Source organism: Lepisosteus oculatus, chromosome 5 (assembly GCF_040954835.1).
Source record: "Lepisosteus oculatus isolate fLepOcu1 chromosome 5, fLepOcu1.hap2, whole genome shotgun sequence".
Classification (NCBI taxonomy): Eukaryota; Metazoa; Chordata; class Actinopteri; order Semionotiformes; family Lepisosteidae; genus Lepisosteus; species Lepisosteus oculatus.
Genome location: NC_090700.1, coordinates 13,209,613 through 13,224,655, shown reverse-complemented (window position 1 = coordinate 13,224,655; position 15,043 = coordinate 13,209,613). Strand labels below are relative to the sequence as shown.

Sequence of the window (15,043 nt, the reverse complement as noted above, 5' to 3'; positions counted from 1 at the left end):
CTATTTAATGCTGATACCATGCTTATGGAGAGTACAATCCCACAAAAATTCCACAAAATTCAATAGCAGAATACTTGTCAGAAACTGAAATTGTGCCTCAGTTGATACATTTTATTTGTTGTGGCAAGGCTGCTAAGTCTTTTCAGACTAATATTTTGATGCCGTGAGTTATATTTTTTGCTTAAATTATAGTTAGATTGCATTGAAGAAAACCTGAACCCTAACCCTAACTACCCAAACCCTTACCTAGGGTTAGGGTTAGTATTATTAGAAAAGATAGAGAATGTTTGATGGTATGGCTGTGTTGTAGGACAGAAAAGAAAGATAAGAAATGTGATATTTTAATGTTCTCTTCACATTTTTTTTCTTGCATATATGGCTCTATATACATTACTATATTGGCCTAAGTGGGGATGTTGTCTAAAACCCAAAAAAGGAAAAGATTGAAAAAAAGTGGTTAAATGTCTTAATCTGTTGCATTTGGCATTGGATGCACTGGCATTTTAAGAGGTGTAGCTAATATCTAATGTGTATTCCTTATTCTTAACCTATTTGATGTTGATACCATGCTTATGGAGAGCACGATTCCACACAATATTTCAATAGGAGAATACTTGTCAAAAAATGAAATTGTTCCACAGTTGATACATTTTATTTGTTGTGGCAAGGCTGCTAAGTCTTTTCAGACTAATATTTTGATGCCCTGACTTATATTTTCTGCTTAAATGAGTGTTCGGCTGGATTGAAGAAAATCTCAGCCCTAACCCTTACTACCCAAAACCTTAGCTAGGGTTAGGGTTAGTATTATTAGAAAACATAGAGGTAGTTTGATGGTATGGCTGTGTTTTAGGACAGAAGAGAAAGTTAGGAAATGTAATATTTTAATGTTCTCTTCACTTCTTCTTTCTTGCATTTATGGCTCTATATACAGTACTGCATTGGCCTTGTGGGGATGTAGTCAATTTCCCCAAAAAGCAAAAGAGTGAAAGAATTTGGTTAAATGTCTTAATCTGTTGCATTTGGCATTGAATGCACTGGCATTTTAACAGGTGTAGCTAATATCTATTGTGTATTCATGAGTCTTAACCTATTTAATACTGATACCATGCTTATGGAGAGTACAATCCCACAAAAATTCCACAAAATTCAATAGCAGAATACTTGTCAGAAACTGAAATTGTGCCTCAGTTGATACATTTTATTTGTTGTGGCAAGGCTGCTAAGTCTTTTCAGACTAATATTTTGATGCCGTGAGTTATATTTTCTGCTTAAATTAGTGTTCGGCTAGATTGAAGAAAATCTCAGCCCTAACCCTAACTACCCAAATCCTTACCTAGGGTTAGGGTTAGTATTATTAGAAAAGATAGAGGATGTTTGATGGTATGGCTGTGTTGTAGGACAGAAAAGAACGATAGGAAATGTGATATTTTAATGTTCTCTTCACATTTTTTTTCTTGCATATATGGCTCTATATACATTACTATATTGGCCTAAGTGGGGATGTTGTCTAAAACCCAAAAAAGGAAAAGATTGAAAGAAAGTGGTTAAATGTCTTAATCTATTTCATTTGGCATTGGATGCACTGGAATTTTAACAGGTGTAGCTAATATCTATTGTGTATTCCTTATTCTTAACCTATTTGATGTTGATACCATGCTTATGGAGAGCAAGATTCCACACAAAATTTCAATAGGAGAATACTTGTCAGAAACTGAAATTGTGCCTCAGTTGATACATTTTATTTGTTGTGGCAAGGCTGCTAAGTCTTTTCAGACTAATATTTTGATGCCGTGAGTTATATTTTCTGCTTAAATTAGTGTTAGATTGCATTGAAGAAAACCTGAACCCTAACCCTAACTACCCAAACCCTTACCTAGGGTTAGGGTTAGTATTATTAGAAAACATAGAGGATGTTTGATGGTATGGCTGTGTTGTAGGACAGAAGAGAAAGTTAGGAAATGTAATATTTTAATGTTCTCTTCACATTTTTTTTCTTGCATTTTTGGCTCTAAATACAGTACTGCATTGGCCTTGTGGGGATGTAGTCTATATCCCGAAAAAGCAAAAGAGTGAAAAAAAGTGGTTAAATGTCTTAATCTGTTGCATTTGGTCTTTGAATGCACTGGCATTTTAACAGGTGTAGCTAATATCTATTGTGTATTCATGAGTCTTAACCTATTTAATGCTGATACCATGCTTATGGAGAGTACAATCCCACAAATATTCCACAAAATTCAATAGCAGAATACTTGTCAGAAACTGAAATTGTGCCTCAGTTGATACATTTTATTTGTTGTGGCAAGGCTGCTAAGTCTTTTCAGACTAATATTTTGATGCCCTGACTTATATTTTCTGCTTAAATGAGTGTTCGGCTGGATTGAAGAAAATCTGAGCCCTAACCCTAACTACCCAAACCCTTACCTAGGGTTAGGGTTAGTATTATTAGAAAAGATAGAGGATGTTTGATGGTATGGCTGTGTTGTAGGACAGAAGAGAAAGATAGGAAATGTGATATTTTAATGTTCTCTTCACATTTTTTTTCTTGCATTTATGGCTCTATATACAGTACTGCATTGGCCTAAGAGGGATGTAGTCTATATCCCGAAAAAGCAAAAGAATGAAAGAAAGTGGTTAAATGTCTTAATCTGTTGCATTTGGCATTGGATACACTGGCATCTTAAGAGGTGTAGCTAATATCTATTGTGTATTCCTTATTCTTAACCTATTTGATGTTGATACCATACTTATGGAGAGCACAATTCCACACAAAATTTCAATAGGAGAATTCTTGTCAAAAAATGAAATTGTACCACAGTTGATACATTGTATTTGTTGTGGCAAGGCTGCTAAGTCTTTTCAGACTAATATTTTGATGCCCTGACTTATATTTTCTGCTTAAATGAGTGTTCGGCTGGATTGAAGAAAATCTCAGCCCTAACCCTAACTACCCAAACCCTTACCTAGGGTTAGGTTTAGTATTATTAGAAAACATAGAGGATGTTTGATGGTATGGCTGTGTTGTAGGACAGAAGAGAAAGTTAGGAAATGTAATTTTTTAATGTTCTCTTCACATTTTTTTTCTTGCATTTATGGCTCTATATACAGTACTGCATTGGCCTTGTGGGGATGTAGTCTATATCCCGAAAAAGCAAAAGAGTGAATGAAAGTGGTTAAATGTCTTAATCTGTTGCATTTGGCATTGAATGCACTGGCATTTTAAGAGGTGTAGCTAATATCTATTGTGTATTCATGAGTCTTAACCTATTTAATGCTGATACCATGCTTATGGAGAGTACAATCCCACAAAAATTCCACAAAATTCAATAGCAGAATACTTGTCAGAAACTGAAATTCTGCCTCAGTTGATACATTTTATTTGTTGTGGAAAGGCTGCTAAGTCTTTTCAGACTAATATTTTGATGCCGTGAGTTATATTTTCTGCTTAAATTAGTGTTCGATTGCATTGAAGAAAACCTGAACCCTAACCCTAACTACCCAAACCCTTACCTAGGGTTAGTGTTAGTATTCTTAGAAAAGATAGAGAATGTTTGATGGTATGGCTGTGTTGTAGGACAGAAAAGAAAGATAGGAAATGTGATATTTTAATGTTCTCTTCACATTTTTTTTCTTGCATATATGGCTTTATATGCATTACTATATTGGCCTAAGTGGGGATGTTGTCTAAAACCCAAAAAAGGAAAAGATTGAAAGAAAGTGGTTAAATGTCTTAATCTGTTGCATTTGGCATTGGATGCACTGGAATTTTAAGAGTTGTAGCTAATATCTATTGTGTATTCCTTATTCTTAACCTATTTGATGTTGATACCATGCTTATGGAGAGCAAGATTCCACACAAAATTTCAATAGGAGAATACTTGTCAGAAACTGAAATTGTGCCTCAGTTGATACATTGTATTTGTTGTGGCAAGGCTGTTAAGTCTTTTCAGACTAATATTTTGATGCCGTGAGTTATATTTTCTGCTTAAATTAGTGTTAGATTGCATTGAAGAAAACCTGAACCCTAACCCTAACTACCCAAACCCTTACCTAGGGTTAGGGTTAGTATTATTAGAAAACGTAGAGGATGTTTGATGGTATGGCTGTGTTGTAGGACAGAAGAGAAAGTTAGGAAATGTAATATTTTAATGTTCTCTTCACATTTTTTTTCTTGCATTTATGGCTCTATATACAGTACTGCATTGGCCTAAGTGGGGATGTAGTCTATATCCCGAAAAAGCAAAAGAGTGAAAGAAAGTGGTTAAATGTCTTAATCTGTTGCATTTGGCATTGAATGCACTGGCATTTTAACAGGTGTAGCTAATATCTATTGTGTATTCATGAGTCTTAACCTATTTAATGCTGATACCATGCTTATGGAGAGTACAATCCCACAAAAATTCCACAAAATTCGATAGCAGAATACTTGTCAGAAACTGAAATTGTGCCTCAGTTGATACATTTTATTTGTTGTGGCAAGGCTGCTAAGTCTTTTCAGACTAATATTTTGATGCCGTGAGTTATATTTTCTGCGTAAATGAGTGTTCGGCTGGATTGAAGAAAATCTGAGCCCTAACCCTTACTACCCAAAACTTTAGCTAGGGTTAGGGTTAGTATTATTAGAAAACATAGAGGATGTTTGATGGCATGGCTGTGTTGTAGGACAGAAGAGAAAGTTAGGAAATGTAATATTTTAATGTTCTCTTCACATTTTTTTTCTTGCATTTTTGGCTCTAAATACAGTACTGCATTGGCCTTGTGGGGATGTAGTCTATATCCCGAAAAAGCAAAAGAGTGAAAGAAAGTGGTTAAATGTCTTAATCTGTTGCATTTGGCATTGAATGCACTGGCATTTTAACAGGTGTAGCTAATATCTATTGTGTATTCATGAGTCTTAACCTATTTAATGCTGATACCATGCTTATGGAGAGTACAATCCCACAAAAATTCCACAAAATTCAATAGCAGAATACTTGTCAGAAACTGAAATTGTGCCTCAGTTGATACATTTTATTTGTTGTGGCAAGGCTGCTAAGTCTTTTCAGACTAATATTTTGATGCCCTGACTTATATTTTCTGCTTAAATGAGTGTTCGGCTGGATTGAAGAAAATCTGAGCCCTAACCCTAACTACCCAAACCCTTACCTAGGGTTAGGGTTAGTATTATTAGAAAAGATAGAGGATTTTTGATGGTATGGCTGTGTTGTAGGACAGAAGAGAAAGATAGGAAATGTGATATTTTAATGTTCTCTTCACATTTTTTTTCTTGCATTTTTGGCTCTATATACAGTACTGCATTGGCCTAAGAGGGATGTAGTCTATATCCCGAAAAAGCAAAAGAGTGAAAGAAAGTGGTTAAATGTCTTAATCTGTTGCATTTGGCATTGGATGCACTGGCATTTTAACAGGTGTAGCTAATATCTATTGTGTATTCATGAGTCTTAACCTATTTAATGCTGATACCATGCTTATGGAGAGTACAATCCCACAAAAATTCCACAAAATTCAATAGCAGAATACTTGTCAGAAACTGAAATTCTGCCTCAGTTGATACATTTTATTTGTTGTGGAAAGGCTGCTAAGTCTTTTCAGACTAATATTTTGATGCCGTGAGTTATATTTTCTGCTTAAATTAGTGTTAGATTGCATTGAAGAAAACCTGAACCCTAACCCTAACTACCCAAACCCTTACCTAGGGTTAGGGTTAGTATTATTAGAAAAGATAGAGAATGTTTGATGGTATGGCTGTGTTGTAGGACAGAAAAGAAAGATAGGAAATGTGATATTCATGAGTCTTAACCTATTTAATGCTGATACCATGCTTATGGAGAGCATGATTCCACACAAAATTTCAATAGGAGAATACTTGTCAGAAACTGAAATTGTGCCTCAGTTGATACATTTTATTTGTTGTGGCAAGGCTGCTAAGTCTTTTCAGACTAATATTTTGATGCCGTGAGTTATATTTTCTGCTTAAATTAGTGTTAGATTGCATTGAAGAAAACCTGAACCCTAACCCTAACTACCCAAACCCTTACCTAGGGTTAGGGTTAGTATTATTAGAAAATATAGAGGATGATTGATGGTATGGCTGTGTTGTAGGACAGAAGAGAAAGATAGGAAATGTGATATTTTAATGTTCTCTTCACTTTTTTTTTCTTGCATATATGGCTCTCTACACATTACTGCATTGGCCTAAGTGGGGATGTTGTCTAAAACCCAAGAAAGGAAAAGATTGAAAGAAAGTGGTTAAATGTCTTAATCTGTTGCATTTGGCATTGAATGCACTGGCATTTTAACAGGTGTAGCTAATATCTATTGTGTATTCATGAGTCTTAACCTATTTAATGCTGATACCATGCTTATGGAGAGTACAATCCCACAAAAATTCCACAAAATTCAATAGCAGAATACTTGTCAGAAACTGAAATTCTGCCTCAGTTGATACATTTTATTTGTTGTGGCAAGGCTGCTAAGTCTTTTCAGACTAATATTTTGATGCCCTGACTTATATTTTCTGCTTAAATTAGTGTTAGATTGCATTGAAGAAAACCTGAACCCTAACCCTAACTACCCAAACCCTTACCTAGGGTTAGGGTTAGTATTATTAGAAAAGATAGAGAATGTTTGATGGTATGGCTGTGTTATAGGACAGAAAAGAAAGATAGGAAATGTGATATTTTAATGTTCTCTTCACATTTTTTTTCTTGCATATATGGCTCTATATACATTACTATATTGGCCTAAGTGGGGATGTTGTCTAAAACCCAAAAAAGGAAAAGATTGAAAGAAAGTGGTTAAATGTCTTAATCTGTTGCATTTGGCATTGGATGCACTGGAATTTTAAGAGGTGTAGCTAATATCTATTGTGTATTCCTTATTCTTAACCTATTTGATGTTGATACCATGCTTATGGAGAGCAAAATTCCACACAAAATTTCAATAGGAGAATACTTGTCAGAAACTGAAATTGTGCCTCAGTTGATACATTTTATTTGTTGTGGCAAGGCTGCTAAGTCTTTTCAGACTAATATTTTGATGCCGTGAGTTATATTTTCTGCGTAAATGAGTGTTCGGCTGGATTGAAGAAAATCTGAGCCCTAACCCTTACTACCCAAAACTTTAGCTAGGGTTAGGGTTAGTATTATTAGAAAACATAGAGGATGTTTGATGGCATGGCTGTGTTGTAGGACAGAAGAGAAAGTTAGGAAATGTAATATTTTAATGTTCTCTTCACATTTTTTTTCTTGCATTTTTGGCTCTAAATACAGTACTGCATTGGCCTTGTGGGGATGTAGTCTATATCCCGAAAAAGCAAAAGAGTGAAAGAAAGTGGTTAAATGTCTTAATCTGTTGCATTTGGCATTGAATGCACTGGCATTTTAACAGATGTAGCTAATATCTATTGTGTATTCATGAGTCTTAAACTATTTAATGCTGATACCATGCTTATGGAGAGTACAATCCCACAAAAATTCCACAAAATTCAATAGCAGAATACTTGTCAGAAACTGAAATTGTGCCTCAGTTGATACATTTTATTTGTTGTGGCAAGGCTGCTAAGTCTTTTCAGACTAATATTTTGATGCCGTGAGTTATATTTTCTGCTTAAATTAGTGTTAGATTGCATTGAAGAAAACCTGAACCCTAACCCTAACTACCCAAACCCTTACCTAGGGTTAGGGTTAGTATTATTAGAAAAGATAGAGGATGTTTGATGGTATGGCTGTGTTGTAGGACAGAAGAGAAAGGAAATATGATATTTTAATGTTCTCTTCACATTTTTTTTCTTGCATATATGGCTCTATATACATTACTATATTGGCCTAAGTGGGGATGTTGTCTAAAACCCAAAAAAGGAAAAGATTGAAAGAAAGTGGTTAAATGTCTTAATCTGTTGCATTTGGCATTGGATACACTGGCATCTTAAGAGGTGTAGCTAATATCTATTGTGTATTCCTTATTCTTAACCTATTTGATGTTGATACCATACTTATGGAGAGCACGATTCCACACAAAATTTCAATAGGAGAATACTTGTCAAAAAATGAAATTGTACCACAGTTGATACATTGTATTTGTTGTGGCAAGGCTGCTAAGTCTTTTCAGACTAATATTTTGATGCCCTGACTTATATTTTCTGCTTAAATGAGTGTTCGGCTGGATTGAAGAAAATCTCAGCCCTAACCCTAACTACCCAAACCCTTACCTAGGGTTAGGTTTAGTATTATTAGAAAACATAGAGGATGTTTGATGGTATGGCTGTGTTGTAGGACAGAAGAGAAAGTTAGGAAATGTAATATTTTAATGTTCTCTTCCATTTTTTTTCTTGCATTTATGGCTCTATATACAGTACTGCATTGGCCTTGTGGGGATGTAGTATATATCCCGAAAAAGCAAAAGAGTGAATGAAAGTGGTTAAATGTCTTAATCTGTTGCATTTGGCATTGAATGCACTGGCATTTTAACAGGTGTAGCTAATATCTATTGTGTATTCATGAGTATTAACCTATTTAATGCTGATACCATGCTTATGGAGAGTACAATCCCACAAAAATTCCACAAAATTCAATAGCAGAATACTTTTCAGAAACTGAAATTGTGCCTCAGTTGATACATTTTATTTGTTGTGGCAAGGCTGCTAAGTCTTTTCAGACTAATAGTTTGATGCCGTGAGTTATATTTTCTGCTTAAATTAGTGTTAGATTGCATTGAAGAAAACCTGAACCCTAACCCTAACTACCCAAACCCTTACCTAGGGTTAGGGTTAGTATTATTAGAAAATATAGAGGATGATTGATGGTATGGCTGTGTTGTAGGACAGAAGAGAAAGATAGGAAATGTGATATTTTAATGTTCTCTTCACATTTTTTTTCTTGCATATATGGCTCTCTACACATTACTGCATTGGCCTAAGTGGGGATGTTGTCTAAAACCCAAAAAAGGAAAAGATTGAAAGAAAGTGGTTAAATGTCTTAATCTGTTGCATTTGGCATTGGATGCACTGGCATTTTAACAGGTGTAGCTAATATCTGTTGTGTATTTCTGAGTCTTAACCTATTTAATGCTGATACCATGCTTATGAAGAGTACAATCCCTCAAAAATTCCACAAAATTTCAATAGCAGAATACTTGTCAGAAACTGAAATTGTGCCTCAGTTGATACATTTTTTTTGTTGTGGCAAGGCTGCTAAGTCTTTTCAGACTAATATTTTGATGCCGTGAGTTATATTTTCTGCTTAAATTAGTGTTAGATTGCATTGAAGAAAATCTGAACCCTAACCCTAACTACCCAAACCCTTACCTAGGGTTAGGGTTAGTATTATTAGAAAAGATAGAGGATGTTTGATGGTATGGCTGTGTTGTAGGACAGAAGAGAAAGATAGGAAATGTGATATTTTAAGGTTCTCTTCACATTTTTTTTCTTGCATTTATGGCTCTATATACAGTACTGCATTGGCCTAAGTGGGGATGTAGTCTATATCCCGAAAAAGCAAAAGAGTGAAAGAAAGTGGTTAAATGTCTTAATCTGTTGCATTTGGCACTGGATGCACTGGCATTTTAACAGGTGTAGCTAATATCTGTTGTGTATTCCTTATTCTTAACCTATTTGATGTTGATACCATGATTATGGAGAGCACGATTCCACACAAAATTTCAATAGCAGAATACTTGTCAGAAACTGAAATTGTGCCTCAGTTGATACATTTTATTTGTTGTGGCAAGGCTGCTAAGTCTTTTCAGACTAATATTTTGATGCCCTGACTTATATTTTCTGCTTAAATTAGTGTTCAGCTGGATTGAAGAAAATCTCAGCCCTAACCCTAACTAAGCAAATCCTTACCTAGGGTTAGGGTTAGAATTATTAGAAAACATAGAGAATGTTTGATGGTATGGCTGTCTTGTAGGACAGAAGAGAAAGTTAGGAAATGTAATATTTTAAGGTTCTCTTCACATTTTTTTTCTTGCATTTATGGCTCTATATACAGTACTGCATTGGCCTTGTGGGGATGTAGTCTATATCCCCAAAAAGCAAAAGAGTGAAAGAAAGTGGTTAAATGTCTTAATCTGTTGCATTTGGCATTGGATGCACTGGCATTTTAAGAGGTGTAGCTAATATCTATTGTGTATTCCTTATTCCTTATTCTTAACCTATTTGATGTTGATACCATGCTTATGGAGAGCACGATTCCACACAAAATTTCAATAGGAGAATACTTGTCAGAAACTGAAATTGTGCCTCAGTTGATACATTTTATTTGTTGTGGCAAGGCTGTTAAGTCTTTTCAGACTAGGGTTAGGGTTAGTATTATTAGAAAACATAGAGGATGTTTGAGGGCATGGCTGTGTTTTTGGACAGCAGAGAAATTTAGGAAATTTGATATATTCATGTTCTCTTCACATTTTTTTTGTACATATGGCTCTATATACTGCTGAGGCCTAGTGGGGATGTTGTCTAAATCCTCAGAAAGCAAAAAATTGAAAGAAAGTGGTTAAATGTCTTAATCTGTTGCATTTGGCATTGAATGCACTGGCATTTTAACAGGTGTAGCTAATATCTGTTGTGTATTTCTGAGTCTTAACCTATTTAATGCTGATACCATGCTTATGGAGAGTACAATCCCTCAAAAATTCCACAAAATTTCAATAGCATAATACTTGTCAGAAACTGAAATTGTGCCTCAGTTGATACATTTTATTTGTCGTGGCAAGGCTGCTAAGTCTTTTCAGATTTATATTTTGATGCCCTGACTTATATTTTCTGCTTAAATGAGTGTTCGGCTGGATTGAAGAAAATCTCAGCCCTAACCCTAACTACCCAAACCCTTACCTAGGGTTAGGGTTAGTATTATTAGAAAACATAGAGGATGTTTGATGGTATGGCTGCGTTGTAGGACAGAAGATAAAGTTAGTAAATGTAATATTTTAATGTTCTCTTCACATTTTTTTTCTTGCATTTTTGGCTCTATATACAGTACTGCATTGGCCTTGTGGGGATGTAGTCTAAATCCCGAAAAAGCAAAAGAGTGAAAGAAAGTGGTTAAATGTCTTAATCTGTTGCATTTGGCATTGAATGCACTGGCATTTTAACAGGTGTAGCTAATATCTGTTGTGTATTTCTGAGTCTTAACCTATTTAATGCTGATACCATGCTTATGGAGAGTACAATCCCTCAAAAATTCCACAAAATTTCAATAGCAGAATACTTCTCAGAAACTGAAATTGTGCCTCAGTTGATACATTTTATTTGTTGTGACAAGGCTGCTAAGTCTTTTCAGACTAATATTTTGATGCCATGAGTTATATTTTCTGCGTAAATGAGTGTTCGGCTGGATTGAAGAAAATCTGAGCCCTAACCCTTACTACCCAAAACCTTAGCTAGGGTTAGGGTTAGTATTATTAGAAAACATAGAGGATGTTTGATGGCATGGCTCTGTTTTAGGACAGAAGAGAAAGTTAGGAAATGTAATATTTTAATGTTCTCTTCACTTTTTCTTTCTTGCATTTATGGCTCTATATACAGTACTGCATTGGCCTAAGTGGGGATGCAGTCTATATCCCCAAAAAGCAAAAGAGTGAAAGAAAGTGGTTAAATGTCTTAATCTGTTGCATTTGGCATTGAATTCACTGGCAATTTAACAGGTGTAGCTAATATCTATTGTGTATTCATGAGTCTTAACCTATTTAATGCTGATACCATGCTTATGGAGAGTACAATCCCACAAAAATTCCACAAAATTCAATAGCAGAATACTTGTCAGAAACTGAAATTGTGCCTCAGTTGATACATTTTATTTGTTGTGGCAAGGCTGCTAAGTCTTTTCAGACTAATATTTTGATGCCATGAGTTATATTTTCTGCTTAAATGAGTGTTCGGCTGGATTGAAGAAAATCTGAGCCCTAACCCTAACTACCCAAACCCTTAGCTAGGGTTAGGGTTAGTATTATTAGAAAACATAGAGGATGTTTGAGGGCATGGCTGTGTTTTTGGACAGAAGAGAAAGTTAGGAAAAGTGTTTTGATAGATGAAAATTTAAACTTTGCAGACATACCAGTTACAGTTTCAAGAAGGCTAGTCACTATATGTTTTCAATGAGGTAGCCCAAACAATTTTGGGGTGAGTGTATAGGTTTCAGAGAGGATTTATACAATGTTAGTACATGCATCCTTACTTTTTGTATTTCGGTTTTGCATAATAGCCTGAGTATTAAGAGAAAAGGTTAATTCGCCAATTTGGTAGTATATAAAATAATAGGTTGATCACAGAAACAGCTTAAAGAGCTGTATTAGAGCAGTTCACAAGAAAGCTCAGCTTATCATAGATGACCCTCCAAACCTTCTTCATTCCCATTTCCATTTGCTTCCTTCAGGGAGGTAGTTTGAATGCCTGTGACTAAGAAACATGTACACAAGAAATCCTTTGATCCCTTTGAAGTCAGTATACTAACTGCAACTATATGACTGTTTCCTGTATGGAGCTATAGGATTATGTGTAATGGTAATGTAATATAGGGCAAGAGGTGTGTACAGTATGTTTTATTGCATGTGAAGGACCATTGTTCATTTTAATGTACATTTATTTTATGTTTAGTGTACTTTTGGTAGTTTTTTACATTTGGCAAAGACAAAATTGTACCCTTTTGGTGGACAATAAATTCATATCTTATCTCTTGTTTAACAGGTTTCACCAAACTCTCAAAAATAACTAAGGTATTTTTTAGTAGCATCCAATCACATGGTACAGGAATTTTCCTAGTGGACTATGTTTGTATCTAGGCAACTGAGCACTGTTTTATTAAAGCAGTCCAAGAGAGCACTGACTTACTTACCTTAAATCTACCTTCTTTAGCCTAAGGTAAGTTATTCATTAGCTAAAAAATGCATTGTTATATGATTCATACTTTTAGAATAGTCATGTTTCCTTGCTGGTTTAATTATAATAAATAATGAAAAAATGATGGATAATCAAATGAGGCTGCATGTGAATATAACTGAAGAAAATTCACAAGATTCATCTCCTCTGCATAATCACATGCTGTATTTAAGTAATGATCATCATTTTGTAAACACAAAAGAGAGCATTTTAACTTATATTTTCCCTCTCATCTGATTCAATATGATGTAGAAAATCCTATGTTGTATTTTTGTTAGTTTGAACTGATTTAATGATTGATAAGCAGGGGACCAAATTCAAACTTGCATAGAAGGACAATAATGTTTGTTTTTCTAAACTATCAACACTAAGCAAGTAAGGATATTTCTTATAGAATTTAGAAAATGTTGTAGGCTCTGCTCTAGGAGCTATCTGTCCTTGTATCACTGGGACCTGGTCACCTTTATGTAATTTTAGGGAACCTTTGTTATTTTTATTTATGTTACATAAATACTAAATTCAATATTGTATACTCAATATTACACTTCATCCAGTCAAGATGAGTGGCTCAGTGTGTGGATGCCTACAGATGTGTTTATTATTTTAATTTTATTTTTTATGTAATTGATGCTTCATCACTGTAATCTGTCTAAATATCAAAAAGAGAGTTTTTTTTAATTTTTGTTATACAGTAAAATTTGACTAATGACTTTGCTGTTTATCTGTACATGTTTCACACAATCCTTTAGAAATGTAGCAGTTCTCTTAAACCACAATCAGCATCAGGTCTATATGTTTTGTGATTTTTTTTTAATTTTTATTTGGACATAAGCTTAACAAAAATAACTTAAATTATATTTTTTTATTCATAAGTTTACAAAAAACGTAAATGTATTTCTGTAATTTTTCAGGTCTCTTAAAGAAGAAATCATGGAAAATGGGACTATAAATGTAATGACAGCTGGCTTTTCATTAGCTGGTTTTGATTTGACCCCTGAAGGTGTATATCTGACTGTCGTCATTGGAATTATTATTTACTTATTTTCTGTTTTCTGTAACCTGAGTCTTCTGGTTCTTATTGCTACAGACAAGCACTTACATGAGCCAATGTACCTGTTTCTTTTCAACCTGTCAGTTAATGACTTGATAGGGATCTCTGCTGTGATTCCCAGAGCAATTATGGATTTAGTGTCTATAAGAAGGAAAATTACTTTCCCTTTCTGTCTCATTCAAGCCTTCTGTGTTCACATGTATGGTGGTGCGACTCTTCTCATATTAGCAGTGATGGCCTTCGATAGGTACATTGCAATCTGTCACCCTTTGAGGTACCATACAATCATATCAGGTAACACTGTGACAAAACTAATTGTGTTTGTTTGGGTCTTCGACTTTGTATTGATCAGCACCCTGTTTGCACTCCTTTTAAGATTCCCTTTCTGTAGAACCGTTCTCTCAAATTTTTACTGTGAGAATTCCACTCTACTTCTAGCAACCTGTGCTGAAGATACTAGTGTAAATAATATCTATGGGTTACTTATTACAGGTTTTCTTCATGCAATAGGAATATTTTCTGTTGTTTTTACGTATGGCAGAATTCTCTCCACATGCCTCAGAAGCAAGGAGTCTGAATCAAAAACTAAAGCTCTTTACACATGTGCAACACATTTACTTGCTTTCCTTATTTATGAATTTTCTAGCCTCATTATTATTCTTGCTTATCGATTCCCTCAAACACCACTGAACCTGCGTAGATTCATGGGAATGTCCTTTGTCATATTTCCTCCAGTTCTTAATCCAGTAATATATGGGATTAAGACAAAAGAAATAAAAAATTCTTTAAGAAGAGCTTTAGTAATAAGATATTTTTTATAAAAGAAAGCATAGGTTCTGGGCAAAGAGAATGTTGGTGGAGTGGATGATTACAGATATTTCTTGAAGTGATGATACTTTTTTTTACACCACTTCATCTAGTGTATTGAACTCCAGTGTAATGCCGATTTCACTTTTGCAAAATGATTCATGTTTTTTTTATTGCCAGTTTTGAGTACAAAACACTGAATAATAATTTACAATCTCACTTTGTACTATATTTTAGTTTATGTCTGTGTCATTACTAATGAAAAACTGTTGAATAAAAACCTTAATTATTTCTATATATTCTAGCAAATGTGT

At 34.5% G+C, this 15,043-nt stretch overlaps 1 protein-coding gene across 1 annotated transcript; it reads left to right on the top strand.

Annotated features, from left to right (window-relative positions):
- The first annotated feature begins 13,801 nt into the window (after positions 1-13,801).
- LOC102696826 (olfactory receptor 4D2-like) lies at positions 13,802-14,743 on the top strand. Its single transcript, XM_006628164.3, has one exon. It carries the CDS (start codon positions 13,802-13,804, stop codon positions 14,741-14,743), a length of 942 nt encoding a protein of 313 aa, XP_006628227.3.
- The last annotated feature ends 300 nt before the right edge of the window (positions 14,744-15,043 follow it).